The sequence below is a fragment of the Cimex lectularius genome, unplaced genomic scaffold, assembly GCF_000648675.2.
Source record: "Cimex lectularius strain Harlan isolate CLEC.00 unplaced genomic scaffold, Clec_2.1 scaffold26, whole genome shotgun sequence".
In the NCBI taxonomy this organism is placed as follows: Eukaryota; Metazoa; Arthropoda; class Insecta; order Hemiptera; family Cimicidae; genus Cimex; species Cimex lectularius.
This window is the reverse complement of record NW_019392721.1, coordinates 2,644,425-2,665,087: the sequence shown is the minus strand read 5'-3', so window position 1 is coordinate 2,665,087 and position 20,663 is coordinate 2,644,425. Positions and strand designations below refer to the sequence as shown.

Sequence of the window (20,663 nt, the reverse complement as noted above, 5' to 3'; positions counted from 1 at the left end):
AAACTAATTTTACTCATTTCTGAGATATAAAAGCTCAAGTATCTGTAAAAGTCCTTTTTTTTGTGTCTTCTTTTTATTGAGTGTCAGTTGAATAAGTGATTCGTAAGACTTAAATGCTCAAATATCTAAAAAAGTTTTTTTATATTCTTTTAGTAAATGGACAATTCTATAATTCTTCCAAGGTTTACTCATTTCTGAGACATAACAGCTCAAATGTCTGTAAAAGTTATTTTTCTTTTTGTCTTTTTTTTATTGAGTGTCAATTCCATAACTGTTTCCAAAGACAACTTCCTAGGTTTACTCATTTCTGAGACATAAACGCTCAATATCTATGAAAGTTTTTTTTTATACTTTCTTCTTTTAGTCGTGTCAATTCCAAAAAAATCCTAGTCTTACTCATTTTTGGGACATGAAAGCTCAAATATCTATAAAAGTTCTTTATCTCCTTGTACCACCTTTTAGACAAATGTCAATTCCATAACTGTTTCCAAAGATAACTAATTTTACTCATTTCTGAGATATAAAAGCTCAAGTATCTGTAAAAGTCCTTTTTTTTTGTGTCTTCTTTTTATTGAGTGTCAGTTGAATAAGTGTTTCCAAAGAAAACCCCCTAAGTTTACTCATTTCTGAGACAACAGCTCAAATATCTGTAAAAAAAATTATCTTCTTTTATTAATGTGTCAATTCCATAAATGTTTCAAAGAAAATTTCGTTTACTCATTTCCGAAGTACAATGCTCAAAATTCAATGAAAGTTTCTTTTACTCATGCATCTTCTTTTGGATGAATTTCAATTCCATGAACGTTTTGAAAGCAAATTTCTTATGCTCACTCATTTCTGAGACATAAAAGCTCAAAATCAGTAAAAGTTTTTTTCCTTTTTTTTTTTTGTCAGCTATCAACCTAAATATCAAAACTTCACAGCCCCTAAATTACATAAGTGTTTCCAAAAATAACTTCTTAGGATTACTCATTTCTATGACATAACAGCTCAAATTTCTATGAAAGTTATTTTCTTCTTCACGTCATGTGTCAATTCCATGTCTCCCAAGCAAACTTCCTAGGTTTATTCATTTCTGAGACAAAAAAAATCTAACAATTTTTATAAAACCAACAATATATTATATTTATGTTAATTATATATGTATATATTTCCATGTTCAACTTTTTATTATTTCGAATTAAAAATTTTACTGAATATAATTCAACTAAATATGCCTAAAATACTCTTATTTTTACTTATTTAACATATTTCTATGTAACTATTTTCTAATATTTTTTTATATTGTGTTTCAAAATATATTATTTTGCTATGACAATTTAAAATAACAATGATGTGATTTTTTTAGGTATATTTATATGAAACACTCTTTAAGCTATTTTCTTACTTTACATGTTGTTTAATACTTAAATAATTTTTTCATTTGTTTTCTTAGCTTGCTTGTATATTGTTATATTTTTCATATTGTATATTTCTTTATTTTAACTTTTTTTTAAAAGTTTGTACAGACTTTTGTAAGATAATTATATCAAAATTTCACAATAAATTATCATTTCATCTGAATAGGAAAAATCCATATCGTTAATAAATAAAAGAAACAATAGTGGGCCAAAAGAGAGCTTTGGGATGCCAGAACAAGTATGAAATTCAAAAGAAAACTGCGATCAAATTACAATTTTAAATTGAAATTTTCTGTTGAAATCTGCAGGCTAATGGGCATTTAGTTCGGTTGTCTCTGATAATCCGTGATCTTAGCTGGTCTGGTCGAATATCAGGCATGACCAAATTAAGAAGAAACCAAAATAAAGGTTTAATATGACCAAATTTCGACTTTGTTCAAATGAGCAAGATCTATAACTTGTGGTGGAAGGGCGTAAAACCGTCATGTTCAACAGGGCTTTTCTTTGCCCAAATATCTTAATGAAAAATTGTATAAAAGGAATTACGGTTTAAAAAAAAGAGTCAAAACGAATAAAATAAATTTATAAATAACCTCCATTTTATTAGCATAAAAAACTAATTGACTAGAAAATTAAAAAACCTTTTTTTTCTTGAAATATATAAGTATGTAATACAAAAAAAAAAATAATAATAACAACTTCCAAAATAATAATTTTAAAAAAGCTTAAAGCAGAATGTGCAATCACAATACTTTTTCAATAAAAATATTTTAATCCCAAGCTGATTTCTAAATAATTATACCTCAAAGCTTTCTCATCTGTCCCTTTTTATTTTATATATTAGTTACATTTCTGTTTTGAAGTCCCTATGTTAAATATCCATTGTACCTAGTGAACTACGAAAAGATAGCAGGGTTATTGTAAACATTAACATTATAATTAATAAAACATATTTCAAATTAAATTAGGAACACAAAATAGTTTTATCTATTGAGCATAACAAAAGGAGGAAATGTTATGTTTTTTTTTTTTTTAATGTATTAAACGTTACATTAAAAAAAATATATTACTTAAAATCTAATATCAAATAAATAAACTTAATAATAAATAGTCTAGGTCTGATTAGAGTCCTCATTTTCTACAATTATTGTACTAAATGGGGGAAAAAAAACTATTAAAGTAATGGATAATTTTAAAAAATTGTAAATAATACAAAAATCTAACGATTTTCTTTTTTTTTTAATTTGAATTATGTAAAAAATTGATTGTTATAACGATATTAAGTATGATCATCTTTAAATATTCTACAGAATCATCTGTTAAACAAGTTTTGATGAATATCTTTTAAAAAAACCTTCGGTTAAAGATGAGAAAGCGAGAGTGACAAAAACTGGGGGAAAAAAAGGGAGATTTTATAAAATTTATTAATACTTTTACTTCGGTGACGAGCCAGCTGGAACTGCTTATATGTCATTTTGTTCCCTCGCAGTGCATACTAAAATACGTGTTTTAGTGATACCCTCCATCATGATATACAAATGCATATATCTTAACAACACTAATGCCTGTTTATTATTTTTTATTTATTTTTATATTTATTAAATTAACGTTTTGTCCGTCTTAAATCGACGATTTCAAGCGAAGCTCTTGGATCTGGTTTAATATGCTTCGCCTCCTAAAAAAACACAATGTTATATTGTACAACATTGATTTATATATAAATTAATTTTTACTGTGTATATGTTGTTATCGGTCGGATGAGGATGAAATCCCGTCTGTGTGCAATTACTGATAAAATATAATCCGTAATCTGTTAAACAGTAGAATACATTGCTAAAAAAAAAAATTATACCAATCTAAATAAAATATCCATATTTGATTAATTTATTTAAAAAATTTACTTGTCATTCACAGCGCACACAATAGCGATTGCTTCAGGAATCATCCTTTGATAGGCATAATGGGTATGAAGATCCACACTTGACATAAATGCCGTCTGTGTTGGGTGGGTCTGAAATTTTTTTTTTTTTAAACATAATTGATATTTCATTGCAGTTTAATAATTACGTGTATCCAGCCCAGAGTAATCAAATCGTGCTGTTCCTGATAATCAAACAAGTCTTCTTCCCTCTGAGTGGTACAACTGTCACACGTACCAACTTGTTCAGGCACCAATAAATGCGTGATGAGAAGTTGCTCTCTTTTCTGAAAAATCAGTCATTTTATTCCATTATATATATTTAATTTATTAATCTTTATAACATGTTAATATTTTTTACCAATTTTCCCGCTAAAATCCCACCGGTTTCTATATTTAAATCCGTATTCTTCCTCGCGAGAAGGAGAAACTGCGACACCAAATTTCCAGGTACGATGACTATCCTCAGCTTGCTCGGTGGTACATTGGGACAGACGAGGAATGAAGGCTTTGAACTTCTGTTGATAATAGGTTTGCTAAATAAACAAAATTTATTATTAGTCATATGGTTTCAAATCAAATAAAAAAAAAATCATGAAATAGGCAAAAGAAAACCTTGATTTCAAATCACTTTTATCGGCGCTCGAGTTTTTAAATGGAGCCGGAGGAAGAAAAGTGTCGCTATTTGGATAACTCAGGTTTTCGAGCAACGGAGGTACGGGATTTATATTCAATTTGAGAGGTTGACTATTGTTTACGGAATTCTTCGCTGGGGCTGATTGTACACTAGGTTTAGATTTCTCGTCAATGACCATTTTATTCCTCATAAACTTCTCCCGCCTCTTCTATGGAAAGAAAATTCCTCTTAATAAAGAGTTCAATTAAGTTTTACACTTTTTTCCGTATCGAGCAGAAATTATAAAATAAAAATAAGCTAACTTTAAATAATAAAAGAAAAAGTGTACCACATCTTTCAAATATCTATCGTACTCCTCCTCGTACTGTGCTAGCAACTGTTTCTTCAACTGTTCGGCCTTCGGAAGGACTTCTTTCAATTTTTGTGAGTTCACTTGTTTGTCGGATTTTGGAACTTTTTCAAACTCTGGGTGGTTCCTGATTTTCTCCAGAAATAATCTAAAAACATACATTCTTATGTTAACAGCTTTAAAAACTTAAAAATGTACGTGAAAAAGTTTTAAGAAAAAAATCCAATATTTTGTTATACAAAGCAAATGACGAATTCTCAAAAAATATAGCTGTTTAAAATCATAAAAATGAATAAAAACAAAGTAATGTGGTGAAATATTTTTTTTTTTTGTTTTTTGTTTATTATGTTATTAAATATGACACATATACATAAATATAATGAATATTAACATGGTGACTTTTCAGGAATGTTTTTAACAGTTTTTTTCTCTCTCACCCTTTACACATATTTCATAACTAATCTAATTAAAGGTCATAGAGTATTCAATATTCCTCTATCAACTCTCTGTTCTGCACACTCACGCTAATAATTACACTCACCTTCAATCTTTCTTTTTCATTTCTTATAACTTTAATACCGCCAATAATTCGCTATAAATTTTAAAATATTTTCTTTCTCTTGGTTTCAAAACCCATAATCCATGCCTATTGTACAAACGTATTTTGGTACTAGGGAGGCCGAGGTTTGCAAAATTTGCACTGATTTCATCGTTTGATGATGAAAAAATATGTGTCCGCACTGCCCAAAAGAGGTTCAAAACAAAACTTTTGATTACATGTGCGATGTGGTTTTATTTTTTTATTTTTTTTACGAGGGTTCGCAACAGCAGTCATATAAACCCTCAGGGTGCCAGTGTTTTTGAAAAAAAGCCCATTTGTAAGTATGTCGGGTTCGAATGCAGGGCCTCTGGATTCGAACCCGGGACCTTTACCTTACAGCGCCGTGTCAAAGACTAAACCTTGCGGCCACTGACGCCCCCCTCATCATGGCTTATCGTTTAAGTTTAAAGCATTGCTTCTATGTATGAAGATATTTTTTTATTTGTCTAAATCTTATAATTTAATTCACTATTTTTCGTGGTCTGCTTGACCAATTAATATCATTCAATTAATTACGGTTTTAAGTTGAGATAAAAAAGTCAGTGTCACGAGCGGGATTTGAACCCATGACCTTTGGCTTGATACGCCGCTGCTCTACCACTTGAGCTATTCGTGACTTCGATCCTCTCGGGCACTGACTTCCCATCTCAACCACACCTTTTGAATTTTCCCTCCTTTTTGCCATTTTTCAAATGTCTGTAATCTATTTGATTCTCAGTGACAAGTGAAATGGCCACGGAGAGCTTTAGTGAAGTGTACTTCATTTTAAATCATTAAATTCACTAATTTCGTGGTCCACTTGACCAATTAATATATTACAATTAATTAAGGTTTTTAGTTGAGATAAAAAAGTCAGTGTCACGAGCGGGATTTGAACACATGACCTTCAGCTTGATACTTCTATTTGATTCTCAGTGACAAGTGAAATGGCCACGGAGAGCTTTAGTGAAGTATACTTCATTTTAATTCATTAAATTCGCTATTTTTCGTGGCGTCAAGCCGAAGGTCGTGGGTTCGAATTCCGCTCATGACACTGACTTTTTTTATCTCAACTTAAAACTGTAATTAATTGAACTTATAATTATTTTTAAAAAAATCCAGTAAACAACAAAAATTATAACAATTGCAAGTATTTACTTTTTTTAAAAAAGTGGCCAACTTTTTTTTCTTCTTTGTGTATTAATTTTGTGTAAAAAGCTAGAATTACAGCACAGAGATCAACAAATCCATCTATCTGATCCTGGGGATTAATATTCAAGTTGAAAAAGTTGCGGGGCTTGTGGATACCAAAAAACTAAGTGGCATGTTTTGGCTATCTGTGATTAAAAAATTTTTTTTTTAAAAATATATAAAGAACTGGCAAAACTTGGATTTGACCTGGTAGTGATGGCTTATTCATGTGGCATCCCTACACGCTCTCTATATGGAGCCACTGAAACACTGTTCAATTAAACATCAAGCTAACTTTCTCTACATTTCTGTACATACACTTATTTATAAAGAGACATTTTAAGCGAAAGGAAACTGAACTAATTTCTAAAATTAAGGTTTTATATACTTTCTAACCAGTAATATTTATAGGCCTTTTCGCTAGGGGAAATCAATTTAGAATTAATCTTTGATTGCACATTGGACTAAAGATACAAAGTACATGATGGTTGCACATATTGTGAAATATAGCAAAATACAAGCTAATTTTGTTATTGGGCTGTCAGGAAAATAATGCAGGTTTATGGTTATAAAATAAAAACAATTAAATAAATTATTTTAAACATTTTTTTATTATTTAAAATACCATCATCACTCTCAATACAATTCTCCCAACGTGATGGTAAATTCTCTACATCATTTTAATAGAATTATGTGTCTTTATTATTGACAAATTCTGTAAATGCATTCACTCAAAAAAATTTTATCTGGAAAAAAATCTGTCTGAAAAAAATGGAAGTTGGTAGGCGAAAGGTCTGGAGAACAAGGAGGGTGAGGCAGAACATCACAACAAAGATCCAAAAGTTTTCTTGTTGTCACATGTGGGCCAAGTGTGTGTAGCATTATTGACCAAAGATGGCTTCAATAATGCCAATTTCTAGTGTTTCAATTCGAAAATAATACATTTCGGCATTGATTCAAGATGAGGTTGTAAATCAGCCCAAATGAAGCCCACCAAAGAATCACCATCACCTTTTTTATGAGAGAATGTGTTGCTGCTTCTCCTTTGTCGAGACACTGTCCACAACGTCCGCTTTTATAATAGACAATCCACTTTTCATACAATTCTATCCAGAAAAGATTCGTTTCTGTTTTGGCAAACAAGGGTTGTGTGAATCTTATAACGATTTTTTTTTTGGGGGGGGAAGAGTCAAGAGAGACCTAACTTCCGAGCTTTTTCACCTTTTGCATTAAGGTGGTCAGTGATGGTTGATTTGCTAACTGGAAAATCCTCTGCTATTCTGGGATTTTCTTCCAAAGCTCACAGAACACCATCATCCTTTGTTTGAAAGGCGTCTCCATCTCAAAATTTTTTAAATAATCTCCGAACGGTGCTCTCGGTCACACTAGCCCCAGACTTTCTGGCCATTTGGGCACCGTTCCGAGTTGAAACTCGTAAAATGAAATTGCACGACAATCAAGCGTTGACATTGAATTATTTCAAGTTATGAAATGCTATTGATGTAAACAAACATTTTTGTTTGGAAGGGGATTAAAAATTGCTGACATTCGTACAAAAGAATAATCCATCAAATGTAAATTTATTATATACATATTACTTTCCAGAAAACCCAATATTTTTTTAGACATCAACCTGGTATGGTGTATCATACCAGCCCTTATGTCGGAGGCAAACGTCGATACCACAATACGTCAACCAACAATTGAAAAATGACTAGCAAAATATTTATGTTGTAGTACTCACGTCATGAATTTTATGTAGAGTGTAAAGGCGTTTTCTAAGGCACCTTCTTCCAGATAGACATTGGCCATGCGGACCATTTGCAAGCCTGATTTGTAATATCTGTAAAACGCGATGAGACGTTATTACAAGTGTAAACAGACTTGGAAAGCTATAGTATCCACCTTATAGGAGGTATGTTGTTGTCGATCTCTACTTCGCTGGCTTGTTTTGTCACGATTTTCAGCCTGGAAATCGGGTCCAAAACTATAGTCTTGTCTGTAACGTTGTCTTCGTCCATTTCCATTTCGACAACGAAGGAAATAACCGAGGTGACGAAGGATCCGCAGGTGTCAATCTATGAAAAAGGAGAAAAAAGGAATATTCTATGACTAATCATTATTATCACTAACCGAACAAGATCGCGAGGTTACGCTCTGCTTCCGAAACTTGACAGTCAGCTGATTCAATTGTGCGTAATTTATTTAAAGCGAGATGTCTCGATGTGACGTCACAAATCGGTAAATCGGTGAACAAATCAATGTCAATAATCTATGAAAATTGACTGAATTAATCAAAGTTCGGAGATTTCATCCTACATTCATTATTGAAACTGTTCTGTTTTTTCAGGATTTTTTAAATATAACACTTAAATATTTTTCAAGAAGAAGGAACAGCTAAAATTCATAATTACCCCGCAACATAGTCTGATTTTAATATATTTTTTAAATGTAATTTCTCTTCATCCTTTCCCTCTCAGCCTCTTTTTTTCTCTTTTTTCATCTTAGCTGTATCCTCTCACTCTCTGTCTCTCTTTTTCTCTCTCTATCTCTATCTATCTGTCTATTTATATATCTATTTAATTATCGCTGCCTTTGTCTCTTTCTCTCTAATTCTGCGATTATTTCATTATTTAAACAAAATGTAATTTAGATTCTGGTTTTCTCTCTCTCTCCCTCTCTCCCTCTCACTCTCTCTCTCTCTCTCTCTCTCTCTCTTTCTTTCTCTCTCTCTCTCTCTCTCTCTATCTATCTATCTATCTATCTATGTATCTATCTATCTATCCTCTCTTTCTCTCTCTATGTATCTATTTATCTATCTATCTTCTCTCTCTGCTCTGTCTGTTTCTCTCTCTCTCTCTCTCTCTCTCTCTCTCTCTATCTATCTATCTATCTATCTATCTATCTATCTATCTATCTATCTATCTACCTATCTATCTATCTATCTATCTATCTATCTATCTATCTCTCTCTGCTCTGTCTGTTTCTCTCTCTCTCTCTCTCTCTCTCTCTCTCTCTATCTATCTATCTATCTATCTATCTATCTATCTATCTATCTATCTATCTACCTATCTATCTATCTATCTATCTATCTATCTATCTATCATTCTATTAATCTCACTCCCGTTGCAGGAGTTTGAACGTGTGTGTCTTCGTGATGTGGCTTCCACGCTAATTTTTTTTACCATTTCATTTAATTACTTACTTTAAGTTTACTTACACGTAATATTTCTCTCAGTAATGAAAACTTTGTTTCATCGAAGTTTTTGTTTCTCTCTTTCTCTCATTTCACTTTTTATATATTTCATTTTTTCTATCCGTCTCTCTCTATTTATTTATCTATATAAATCTATCTCGTTCTCACTCTCTCTCGCTCTTTTTCACTCCCATTTCCGGATTTGAATTTTATGTTCCATTGTAATGGGGCTTGCATGATAATTTTCTTTAATATTCCACTTAATGTAATTTATGTTTACCTGCACTTAATATTTCTCTCACTTACAAACTTTTAATCAAATTTTCTATTTTCTGTCTGTCTCTTTCTACCTGTCTATCTGTCAGTATTTCGCTCTCTTCCTCTCTCTTTTTGGCTCACTCCGTCTGCCTATCTCTTTCTTCCTTTGCTTCTTCTTCTCTGTTCTTTTGTAATGGCGCATACGAATCAAACTATTCTTCAAAAATTCAAAATATATTTACTTACTCAAATAATTTATATATGTTTTACCTTCCATCTTCTGACGTGAAACAACTACAATAATTTTAAAAAAATTGATTTATTTATGCAACTTGGCGGAATTATGAGAAGCTATGCTTTATGGTTAAAACTCCGCTAAAATTCTCTACTGAAAATTGGCTCATATATTTAAGCGCGTATTTCTTTATTGTGCCCTGTGTGTCATGTAAAATCTGATTTTTCCAGCATTCCACTTACTATTCAACTTCAAATAGCCTGGCAAAATAGAACAATAGTGTTATCTTGTTAAAACGAGTTGATAATTTTAGCACGTTATCAGATCCTCCAGTTTACATTTCTCCTTCTTTGTGCAGTGCACGACTGAAAGAAAATTCATATCAATCATCTCCCTATCAATCAACAATCAATGACGACTTTCAAATAAACTATATTAGATTAAAGTCGATACGTCGATAAGAAAAGCTTGGATTATTAAAAATTGTAGCCGAAATGTTGTTGAAATCAGACTAATCGACATAAACATGTTTTCATGCATCTGCCTCAAATCACTTTTTTAATATCTCACCAATTAAATAACAAAACATTTTATTAACCTCGGTAGCACGTTTCAACCTTGATCTATCACCAAAACCTACACGAACCACGTGAAGAGTTCAAAATATTAGGAGTGCACGTGAAATATTACTACTTTATTGCAACTGTCGAAATTACAGATTTAAAAAGTAGACTTCGTGGAACCAAAGGAGTGATTAAAATTCGTTTATAACTAATAAAAAACACCCATATAAATTTCGACCTATCGTCGAGTTTAAATTAATCCTTATACTGATGATTAAGACTAATCAGACATAGAAAAAACAATGACGGCTGAGGGGGAACTCATTGTTTTAATTTTGCGTACCGATAAAACCGAGATACGACTCCCAAAGAAAGAATTGTAGATATCGTCTTATTAATTTTAAGATATCAGGATGTTAAGCGATCAGTTCAGAGAAAAATCGGTCAAGGTTGTTTGTGGAAACAATGATCATTGTGTCAAAATTGCTAACAGTATTAGCCGTTGGAAATTCAAACTAGAGCAAATTAAAAATAAGCATTTGAGAAGGCAAATAAAATTACAAAATTCCCTGTGCACGTCTAATTATCAAATCTCTCTCTCTTTCTCTCTTCCTCTCATTCTCACACCCTTTTTCATCACTTTCTTTCTATTTCTCTTACTTTCACTTTCTATCTCTCCTTTTGTCTATCTCACTCACTCTCAGTCTCTCTTTATTACTTTCTTTCTATTTCTCTTGCCATATTTCTATCTTTCTTTATCTCTGTGTGCGACAGTTTCTCTCCGTTTCTTTCACATACTCTCTTTTCATCACTTTCCTTTTATTTCTCTTGCTCTCACTTTCTATCGCTCCATTTCTTTAACTCATTCTTTTTATTACTTTCTTTCTATTTTTCTTGCCCTATCTCTCTCTCATCCTCTGTCTCACATTCTCTTTCATCACTTTCTTTCTATTTCTTTTGCTTTCACTTTGTATCGCTCCTTTCGTCTATCTCACTCTATCTCCCTCTTTTTATTACTTTCTTTATATTTCTCTTGCCCTCTCTTTCACCCCCTCTCTCTCAATCTATCCATCTATCTATTTATGTGTGTGTCTCTCTCTCTTTCCCTCTCTCCCGGACTCTTTTTTTATCACTTTCTTTCTATTTCTCTTGCTCTCATTTTCTACCTCCCTTTTGTCTCTCTCTTTCTCTTTACTAATTTCTTTGTATTTCTCTTGCCCCATCTCTCTCTCTCTCTCCCCCTTTATCTCAGTGTGTGTGTCTCTTTCTATCCGTCTCTCCCTCATAGTCTCTTTTTATCATTTTCTTTCTATTTCTCTTGCTCTCACTTTCTATCTCCTTCTCTCTCTCTCTCTCTCTCTCTCAGTGTATGTCACACTCTCTTTTTATCATTTTCGTTCTATTTCTCTTGACATCTCTCTCTCTCTCTCGCCCTCATACTCTCTTTTTATTAATTTCGTTCTATTTCTCTTGCCATCTCTCTCTCCCTCCCTCTCTCTCTCTCTCCCTCTCTCTCTCTCTCTCTCTCTCTGTCTCTCTCTCTCTGAGTGTGTGTCACACTCTCTTTTTATTAATTTCGTTCTATTTCTCTTGCCATCTCTCTCCCCCTTTATCTCAGTGTGTGTGTCTCTTTCTATCCGTCTCTCTCTCTCTCTCTCTCTCTGTCTCTCTCTCTCTGAGTGTGTGTCACACTCTCTTTTTATTAATTTCGTTCTATTTCTCTTGCCATCTCTCTCCCCCTTTATCTCAGTGTGTGTGTCTCTTTCTATCCGTTTCTCCCTCATAGTCTCTTTTTATCATTTTCTTTTTATTTCTCTTGCTCTCACTCTCTATCTCCTTCTCTCTCTCTCTCTCACCCTCTCTCTCCCTCTCTCTCTCTCTCTCTCTCTCTCTCTCTCTCTCTTTCAGTAATTTCGTTCTATTTCTCTTGCCATCTCTCTCTTTCTCTCTCTCCCCCCTTTCTCCCTCTCAAATCTCTTCTATTTCTCTTTCGCCTTCTTGCCCACACACAGTCTCTTTCTTTCTTCGTTTATTTCTCTTCCTTTCGACCTTTCTATCCAATCATCCATTCATCGATTACTTATCTATCCATATTGTCATCTGATCTATTAAATTTTATATCTATCCTCAATCTATCCATGTATGTAAATGTATTTAAAAAATTCCGTTAATATTTCTCTTACTAATGCAAACGGTTTTATAAAATTTCATCCAAAATTTAGTCCCAGTTTTCTAAAAATGAACTACAAACTGTTATTTGGCAACAAATATAATTAGAATATTTATTTTCTCTTGAAACATGCCATTTGATTTGATAGCCAATTTTAACTTAAAATTAAATTCTTGAAATTTTAAAAACTAATTTTATTTTGTAAAACCTCGAAAACGTTTTGTTTTATAATTATCTATGTAATTTGATCAACCGAATGTGCATTTAATGCAATTGATATTTGTAATACCTAGAAACTTTATATCAAAGTTAAATCCAGGCCATTACTTGAGGGTAATAAAAAAAAAATTATCACCACTCTTATTTTTTATGTAATAGTAATGTTATAAATTTTGATAAAATAAAAAACCGTCTTTTAAATGAAATAGTGTGCATCATAAATCAAATAACAAAATTACTAGAGGCAATAACTATGACATTATTATCTATGTTTAGATGGTCAATAAATGTCATAATTATATAGCTTTATAGCCTTTTAATTAATTTAGATGCAATAAGTTTTACACCTTGGTTATTATAACAGTGCCAAGGGGAAGTTAGAACTAGGAATTTTAGATTTCAAGGGCTGTTTAAGGGTGCAAAAAACAAATACAGACTTAGTTTCTGGCTAAAAAAAATTATTTATATGATATTAAAATATCATTTTATTGGCAAGAAATAGCTGATATTCGTTCTCTTAAACCCAAAAAAGGTTAAATACAAATTTTTGAAAAAAAAATCAAAAAAATATATTTTTTTAATTTTTCGCCTTCCGGATACTTCTGATATATGTTCAAAAATCGCAAAATTGTTAGTATTTCGAAAAGAGACGTTAAAAGACGTTTATAAAGACAATAAACTACACGTGCTGGCATAAACGTGGTCTCGGTACAGATATCATAATTGTACATATAAAATAAAACATTTTGATAAGTTTTCGTTGATTTCATCGTTATTTTTCTCACTAAGGAGAAATAAAAATCCAGCTTTCCAAATGTTGTAATAAGATGGATATTGGATAAAATTCACTAATTTTCGTGGTCCGCTTGACCAATTAATATCTTTCAATTAATTAAGGTTTTTTAGTTGAGATAAAAAAGTCAGTGTTACGAGCGGGATGCGAACCCACGACCTTCGGCTAGATAAGCCGCTGCTCTACCACTCGACACTTTCCCATCTCAACCCCACCTTTTGAATTTTCCCTCCTTCTTGCCATTTTTTTTTTTTTAATTTGATTAAATTATATTTTATTAAATTTTATTAAAATGGCAAAAAGGAGGGACAATTTTGAAAAGTAATTAAATTATTAAAAATAATTCCCAAGTTTCGTGGTCCGTTTGACCAATTAATATCTTTCAATTAATTAAGGTTTTTCTTTGAGATAAAAAAGTCAGTGTCACGAGCGGGATTCGAACCCACGATCTTCGGCTAGATTCGCCGCTGCTCTACCACTTGAGCTATCGTGACCTCGGCCATTTTTCAAATGTCAAAAAGGAGGGAAAATTGAAAAGGTGGGGTTGAGATGGGAAGTTAGTGTCCGAGTGGATCGAGGTCACGACAGCTCAAGTGGTACAGTAGCGGCGTATTTAGCCGAAGATCGTGGGTTCGAATCCCGCTCTTGACACTGACTTTTTTATCTCAACTAAAAACCTTAATTAATTAAAAATAATTGTTTTGTCTGCTCTTAAAGCCAAATGGCAAGAAAGCTTGGAGTCTAAAATTTTTCGACCTTGCATCACCCAAAAGGTTTTATTGCGTCATCCCATTTCTATAACCACCCCAGTCTACCTGACGAACAAAAATGGCGCTTGGAGGGCATAAGCCACTTACGTTAAATGAAATTGTAATACCCTTTTCTAAAGAAATTAAATATCTTTGACCAAAGACTTTCTTACAATAAGCAGCTAAATAGAATCACCCAAACCCTTTGTGGAAAAAGCTTGGGACTAAATTGATGATCATGTAGTTTTACACTCAGAGAGAAACATGTCTAGGAATTATTGGAGAACGACAGCCACTGCTGCCCTGGAAGTCCTCCTGAATACCATCACTGCAAACCTTCATACAGGGTGCTTCACACATTCACAGGCTAATGCAGGGACATGCTCAATTAATGCTTCAGGAGGATGAGGTTCGTGGGTGTCTATAGGATTAATGCTCACATCTGGTATATAGACGAGTATAACATCTATGTTTATCTACGAAAATAAATCAACAACTAGAATTCATATAAGCCTCTGTCATGCGAAAATTGTGACTATTGAACTATGAGAGTACAGAGTACAGTACCAGGCCGCGCTAACCTCATTAGTGAAGACCCTGTTATCCAAACGAAGAGGCCGAAAAACCAACCAAGGAAAATTAGATGAATGTGAAGAAGCCGTGAACCATCTTACAGCGTACCAAATTGCCAAAAAAAGAACAGACAATGAATAAAGTCTTCAGTGTCAGGATAAAAGCATGCGAAATGATTGATCAAAGGACCATCACAGCAACGTCAGGAACGTTTGTAGTTTGTCAGGATTAAAATGATAGTAGGTCTGCTGACTGGTCTACAGTCACCGGAGGTACAGAAACTGGAAACTGCGGAAACAAGGCATGCCTTCCTAACTTTGCCAGGAAGAAAAAGACACAGTTGAACATGGACTTGTCTGACCTTTGCAAGCTGCCTAGTAGAGGAACCGCCAAGGTCTTCAGGATACACTGAGATGTCCTTAACAAATCGTTGCGTTCTGGTAAAAGTCAAAGCGTAACCAAGAAAAAGAATTAACAACTGCGCTGAAAAAAATTGTTGATTAAATATTACACTAAGGCACTAACATTTTAAAACAACGACCTTGTTACATTCTGATGAATAAATAAACGAGTTTTTATTATAGAAATTACCAGCTATTTAATGGGCATCACTCGGATGAGGTTAATTGCTTCTGCATCTGCTTTTTTATCATTTTCCTTCCTATTTCACTATCTATCAGTTTTTATTTATGTGTGTCAAAACAAACTCATTAAACCTGTCTTGATCATTCCAACTTTAAAGACCTAGACCTCGACCTCATCTTCCTCCTTTTCCTTCTCAACCTGGGAGTCTCCTACCTCCAATTGGCTCTTATTTCGGTTTGTTAAACAAACAAAACTTAAGGAAAAAGAATGGAGGTTCCCCAATCGGAAGAAAAAACAAGGATCCAAAAGAATCATGAACTGGACTAATACTACTAAAGTTGCTTGGAAGATGGAGCTTTTTTTCTAAATCGACACATGTCTTCTGGAAGTGATTTGTACCAGGCATTTTGTTCGTCTTAGTTATCCCGGATTTCTAAGTTTTCACAAGACAACGTAGTATATTTTTGCCGAAAAATAAATCTTAAAACGAAGCAGTAATCTTTGTAAGTCATGATATGTAATATGGTTAAAAATCCAAGAGGGATTTGACGTTTTCAAGTCCAAGGACTTTAGTAACAGCCAGTAGGTTTGTAGCTGTCGTTTTTTTGTTCGACTAACCAAATGTTTCTCATATAACAAGCGTAAAGTTCCCATAGCAATTATTTTTCGAATAAAAGAATTGATCCGAAAAATTTTCCCAACACACCCAATCATTCCGGGCTTTACTGACTATGAAGGGTCAGGATTCTTTGAGGGGCCAGAAGATGAACGATTTTCGAAGGTTTAATCGTTTAGAATTATTCTTTAAATATTTAGACTTTTTCACATAAAAAATCAGATCGGAAGTGGCATTTTCCTCGCACGTTTTATTATTATTTGCGTCAAAAGGAAAGCCTTGGAAGACAAAAATACAAATTTTTAACAATCCATGAAATACTTTATGCTCATATCGTTAAACGATTTCCTTTTTTAAATATATCTTTGGATGGCTTTTTTCAAAAGGTTTTTTTTAAATTTTCCTCTTCGTTCTGTACCCTTATCTCTAAGCTTCAAAAGTAATTTTTGTACAATTTTAAATATAAAATTGTCTCGTTTGCTTTTGTATGGAACACCTGTTTGTCTCGTGCTTCAACTTTTTGTTGTTGTGTTTTTATAATGCGTTCAGAAGGTCAGCAAGTCCCGGACTCACTCCCCGGCCGACGCAGGAAACGTCATTGTGCACTACGGACCCCCTCGGCCATCAAGGACAATGAAACGATGAGGAAATAATAAAAAAGCTTCGCGATCTGGTAAAAGTATCAATTCATACATAATCCATCGAAATAAATGTAAAAAATAAAACTTTTCCCTGTGGCTCTTTCTTCTTTAATCTTGCTCTAGCATCATCATCTACTTAATACTGAAGGTGAAAAATACACGATTAATAACATATTTTCGATGATTGGTTTAATAAATTCTTCGACCTTGTCTACAAAACATTTTTATTCCAATAAAAACATAAAGAACCTGGAAGATTAAAAATTCAACATTTAACTTCTCCCAGAATAAAGAAAACGAACAGTGTGTAACAACATTACAAATATCGACCTTAAAAATTGAAATTTTTATTTAAATTTTATATTTATAATTTTTATATTTAGAACCGGTTTTTAGACTGAAAATTGGTCAAATCGTCTCTCAAATAGTTTAATTTAATTATAGGGACTTCCAGGAAAAGTTAGAAGTTGGATTTTTAAGCTTTTCTCACTGTTTAAACATTCAAAATAATTACAATTAATTAAGGTTTTTAGATGAGATAAAAAAGTCAATGGCACGAGCGGGATTCGAACCCACGATCTTCGGCTAGATACGCCGCTGCTCTAACACTTGAGCTATCGTGACGTCGATCCACTCGGACACTAACCGGGAGGGAAAATTCAAAAGGTGGGGTTGAGATGGGAAGTTAGTGTCCGACTTGAGCAAGTGGTAGAGCAGCGGCGTATCTAGCCGAAGATCCTGGGTTCGAATCCCGCTCGTGCCATTGACTTTTTATCTCAACTAAAAGCCTTAATTAATTGTAATATATTAATTGGTCAAGCGGGCCACGAAATCAGTGAATTCAAAATAATTGTGAAGCAAGAATTATAAAGGAATCAGGCCAAGATCTTTTCTTGCAAATACAAATGTTGTGCTAAAATTGAATATTAAATCGATGACGAGAGAGAGAGAGAGAGAGAGAGAGAGAGAGAGAGAGAGAGAGAGAGAGAGAGANTAAAGGAACACATAAAGAGTCAGAGATAAAGACGGACAGATAAAGCGGAAAAGATATTCAGAATGAAATATAAAGAAGACAGGGACAGAGAGGGAGTGAGAGGAGGGAAGGATACAGAAGGGCAGATAGAGCGAGAAAGACATACAGAATAAGTGAAAGACAGGTAGAAAGAGAGGGTGAAAAATTGAGACAGAGACAGATGGAAAAATATATAAAGGACATAAAGAGACATAGATACAGATAGATAGAAAAATTAAGTAGAGAAAGAAAGAGAGAGAGAGAGAAATAGACATCAAGCCACAGACAGGCAATAGAGAAAGACAAAAAGGCAGATATTCAGACAAATAAAGCGAGAAAGTCAGAACGAAAAGAAAGAAAGAGAGAGAGAGAGAGAGAGAGAGAGAGAGAGAGAGAGAGAGAGAGAAGAAAAATAGACATATACACTGTGATACAAACAGTAAAAGACATAAGGAAAGAATGAGAAAAGCGAGAGTGAGGGAAAGAGAATCAGACAGACAGATAAAAGTAGAATTCTTGGACAGACAAACAGATTTTATGGATAGAAAATATAATAAGAGATTAACTAGATAAGCAGGCAAAGGACAAACATGTAAACAGATAAATTAATTAAAACAAATAGATAAAAAGCGAGTTAGATGAATGGAGGGATTAAATTGAAATATGGTTTCGCAGACCGATTCTTACTTCTGACAATACATCGAATAATAGTTAGATAATAAATAGTTAGATAGAAACTTATGAGATATTAGAAAAGTTAGATGGGTTGATACACAGAGAATACGAGGAGAGGTCGATCCTTCATATTTTAAAGATAGGGCAGATCGTTCAACTATAGATAATAATAATACGTAACATGGTACATAGATAGGTTCCATAAGTACATATTAGATAGGTGGATAGAAGATTAGGTAGATTTGTTAAATAAACAGTTTAAAATAAATGTGTAATTTCGCTACTTTCAGTATTGTGTACGTAACAAGGTCTGATTCCAAACCACCACCTTGCAAACCAATGATCGCAGGGTGAGGGAGAAGCTCAAGTCATAATGAAGTTTTGAATCAACGGTTCGGCCATGTAGAATGAACTTATTATGAAATTATGCCTTCGTAATTTCAAAATACATTGTTAAGAGCATTGTCTCTTTTGTCTTGTTCTTGTTTACCGATTGGGGAAGCAGGCTGATTACAGTCTACCCTTTGTTTCTTGGTCCTGCAGTATATCTACTTTTCATCGCAACTATTCTTTTGACGAAGGTCATTTGGGTTTTTCAAAAGTTGTTGACAAATTTCTACTCAGGGTTGGGCCAGCTCAATGGTCAACTCATAAGGAACCAATCTTAATGAGCGATTCACTTTCCCCACGTTATGCATTCCACGATTTATGTGGAAAACTCTCTTGCCAATTTCCGAGTACTTTTCGTTGGGTCTGCCTCAACAGAATCCCGCAGAGCTTCCTCATCGAATGAAGATTACCGTTCAGAACATTCTTTCCACTCCAGGCTGATGTCACCGGCTTCAAATTTTCTGAAACCGTCTGCACACTATCCATTCAGACAAACTTACATTTCCAACAATGGTATGATGATTTTCGTCCAGAACCCTCTTTCAACGCATGTCACCGGTTTCAAATTTTCTAGAACCATCTGCACACTGTCCATTCAGACAAACTTACCATTTCAATAATGGTATGATGATTACCGTCCAGAACCGTTTTTCCTCTCCAGGCTGATGTCACCAGTTTGAAATTTTCTGAAACCATCTGCACACTGTCCATTCAGAAAAACCTACATTTCCAATAATGGTATGATGATTTTCGTCCAGAATCCTCTTTCCACTCCAACCTGATGTCACCGGCTTCAAATTTTACCATCTGCACACTGTCCTTTCAGACAAACTTACATTTTCAATAATGGTATGATGATTATCATCCAGAACCCTCTTTCCACTCCAAGCTGATGTCACCGGCTTGAAATTTTCTGGAACCATCTGCACACTGTCCGTTCAGACAAACTTATATTTCCAACAATGGTATGATGATTTTCGTCCAAGCTGATGTCACCGGCTTCAAATTTTACCATCTGCAAACTGTCCATTCAGACAAACTTACATTTTCAATAATGGTATGATGATTTTTGTCCAAGCTGTTGTCATCGGCTTCAAACTTTCCAGAACCATCTACACACTGCCCATTCAGACAAACTTACATTTTCAGTAATGGTATGATGATTTTCGTCCAAGCTGATGTCACTGGTTTCAAATTTTCTAGAACCATCTGCACACTGTCCATTCAGACAAACTTACATTTCCAGTAAAGGTGTAATATTATCAAAATTCCTAATTTTACCGACATATTTAACCAAACTATAAGACAAATCTGAAGGCAAGAAGAAATCAATTTTTTTTACACGTTCATTTCGCATAGTCTATGGATTAAAGTGGTATGAAATCTAATTTGTTTGAAGCCAAACAATGGCTTTAACCTTACAATCCCCAAGAAATTGAAATCGGTTTTTATGATTCGCCCTATTATAATAAATTTATTATTGTTATTACAGTAAATATAGTTTTGTGTAAGATAGATAAATAGTTATAAATCGAATAGATGAAGCAAAAACGTAAAAAAAGAAATGATAATGGGTTTACATATTCATGTAATTACCACGGAAGCATATGTTAAATGAGGTATTGAATATTTACAATGAAAAATAAACTGCGGCTTAAATAGTCGAGTGGGGATAAGGCTGAGAATTGGTCTTACCCATCCCCAAACGGTTCGTCGTCCTCCTCCTACTTCTTCGCATCGCAAGGTACCAACGTTCCCCAGTGACCATGTGCCCTCGGAACAAATGCTCACGGCCCGGCCGCTCATCATCAGAACGTCTATTGCTAATCTGAGTTTCGGCATTCCTCCCTTTCTTTCTTCGCGATAGCCGCTTATCTTCGGCTCGAGAGCCCTGACCCCGACGGAAACGGGAG

At 33.7% G+C, this 20,663-nt stretch overlaps 1 protein-coding gene across 3 annotated transcripts; it reads right to left on the bottom strand.

Moving 5' to 3' along the window:
- Window positions 1-2,647: 2,647 nt before the first annotated feature.
- Window positions 2,648-20,614, bottom strand: LOC106663999 (STAM-binding protein). Of its 3 annotated transcripts, none has more exons than XR_001340122.2 (10): window positions 20,446-20,614; window positions 7,981-8,153; window positions 7,820-7,918; window positions 4,284-4,452; window positions 3,934-4,163; window positions 3,680-3,854; window positions 3,468-3,605; window positions 3,302-3,411; window positions 3,134-3,210; window positions 2,648-3,075 (listed from the first exon to the last, which is right to left on the bottom strand). XR_001340122.2 is itself a non-coding variant. In XM_014389299.2 (10 exons), exons 1-10 carry the CDS (start codon window positions 20,590-20,592, stop codon window positions 3,004-3,006), a joined length of 1,413 nt encoding a protein of 470 aa, XP_014244785.1. In that variant the 5' UTR covers window positions 20,593-20,614; the 3' UTR covers window positions 2,648-3,003. The 3 variants fall into 3 exon arrangements, 2 of the variants coding, with proteins under 2 accessions (XP_014244785.1, XP_014244786.1); XM_014389299.2 differs by having other exon boundaries at window positions 3,134-3,233; XM_014389300.2 differs by lacking the exon at window positions 20,446-20,614 and adding an exon at window positions 8,209-8,316 and having other exon boundaries at window positions 3,134-3,233.
- Between the last annotated feature and the right edge of the window lie 49 nt (window positions 20,615-20,663).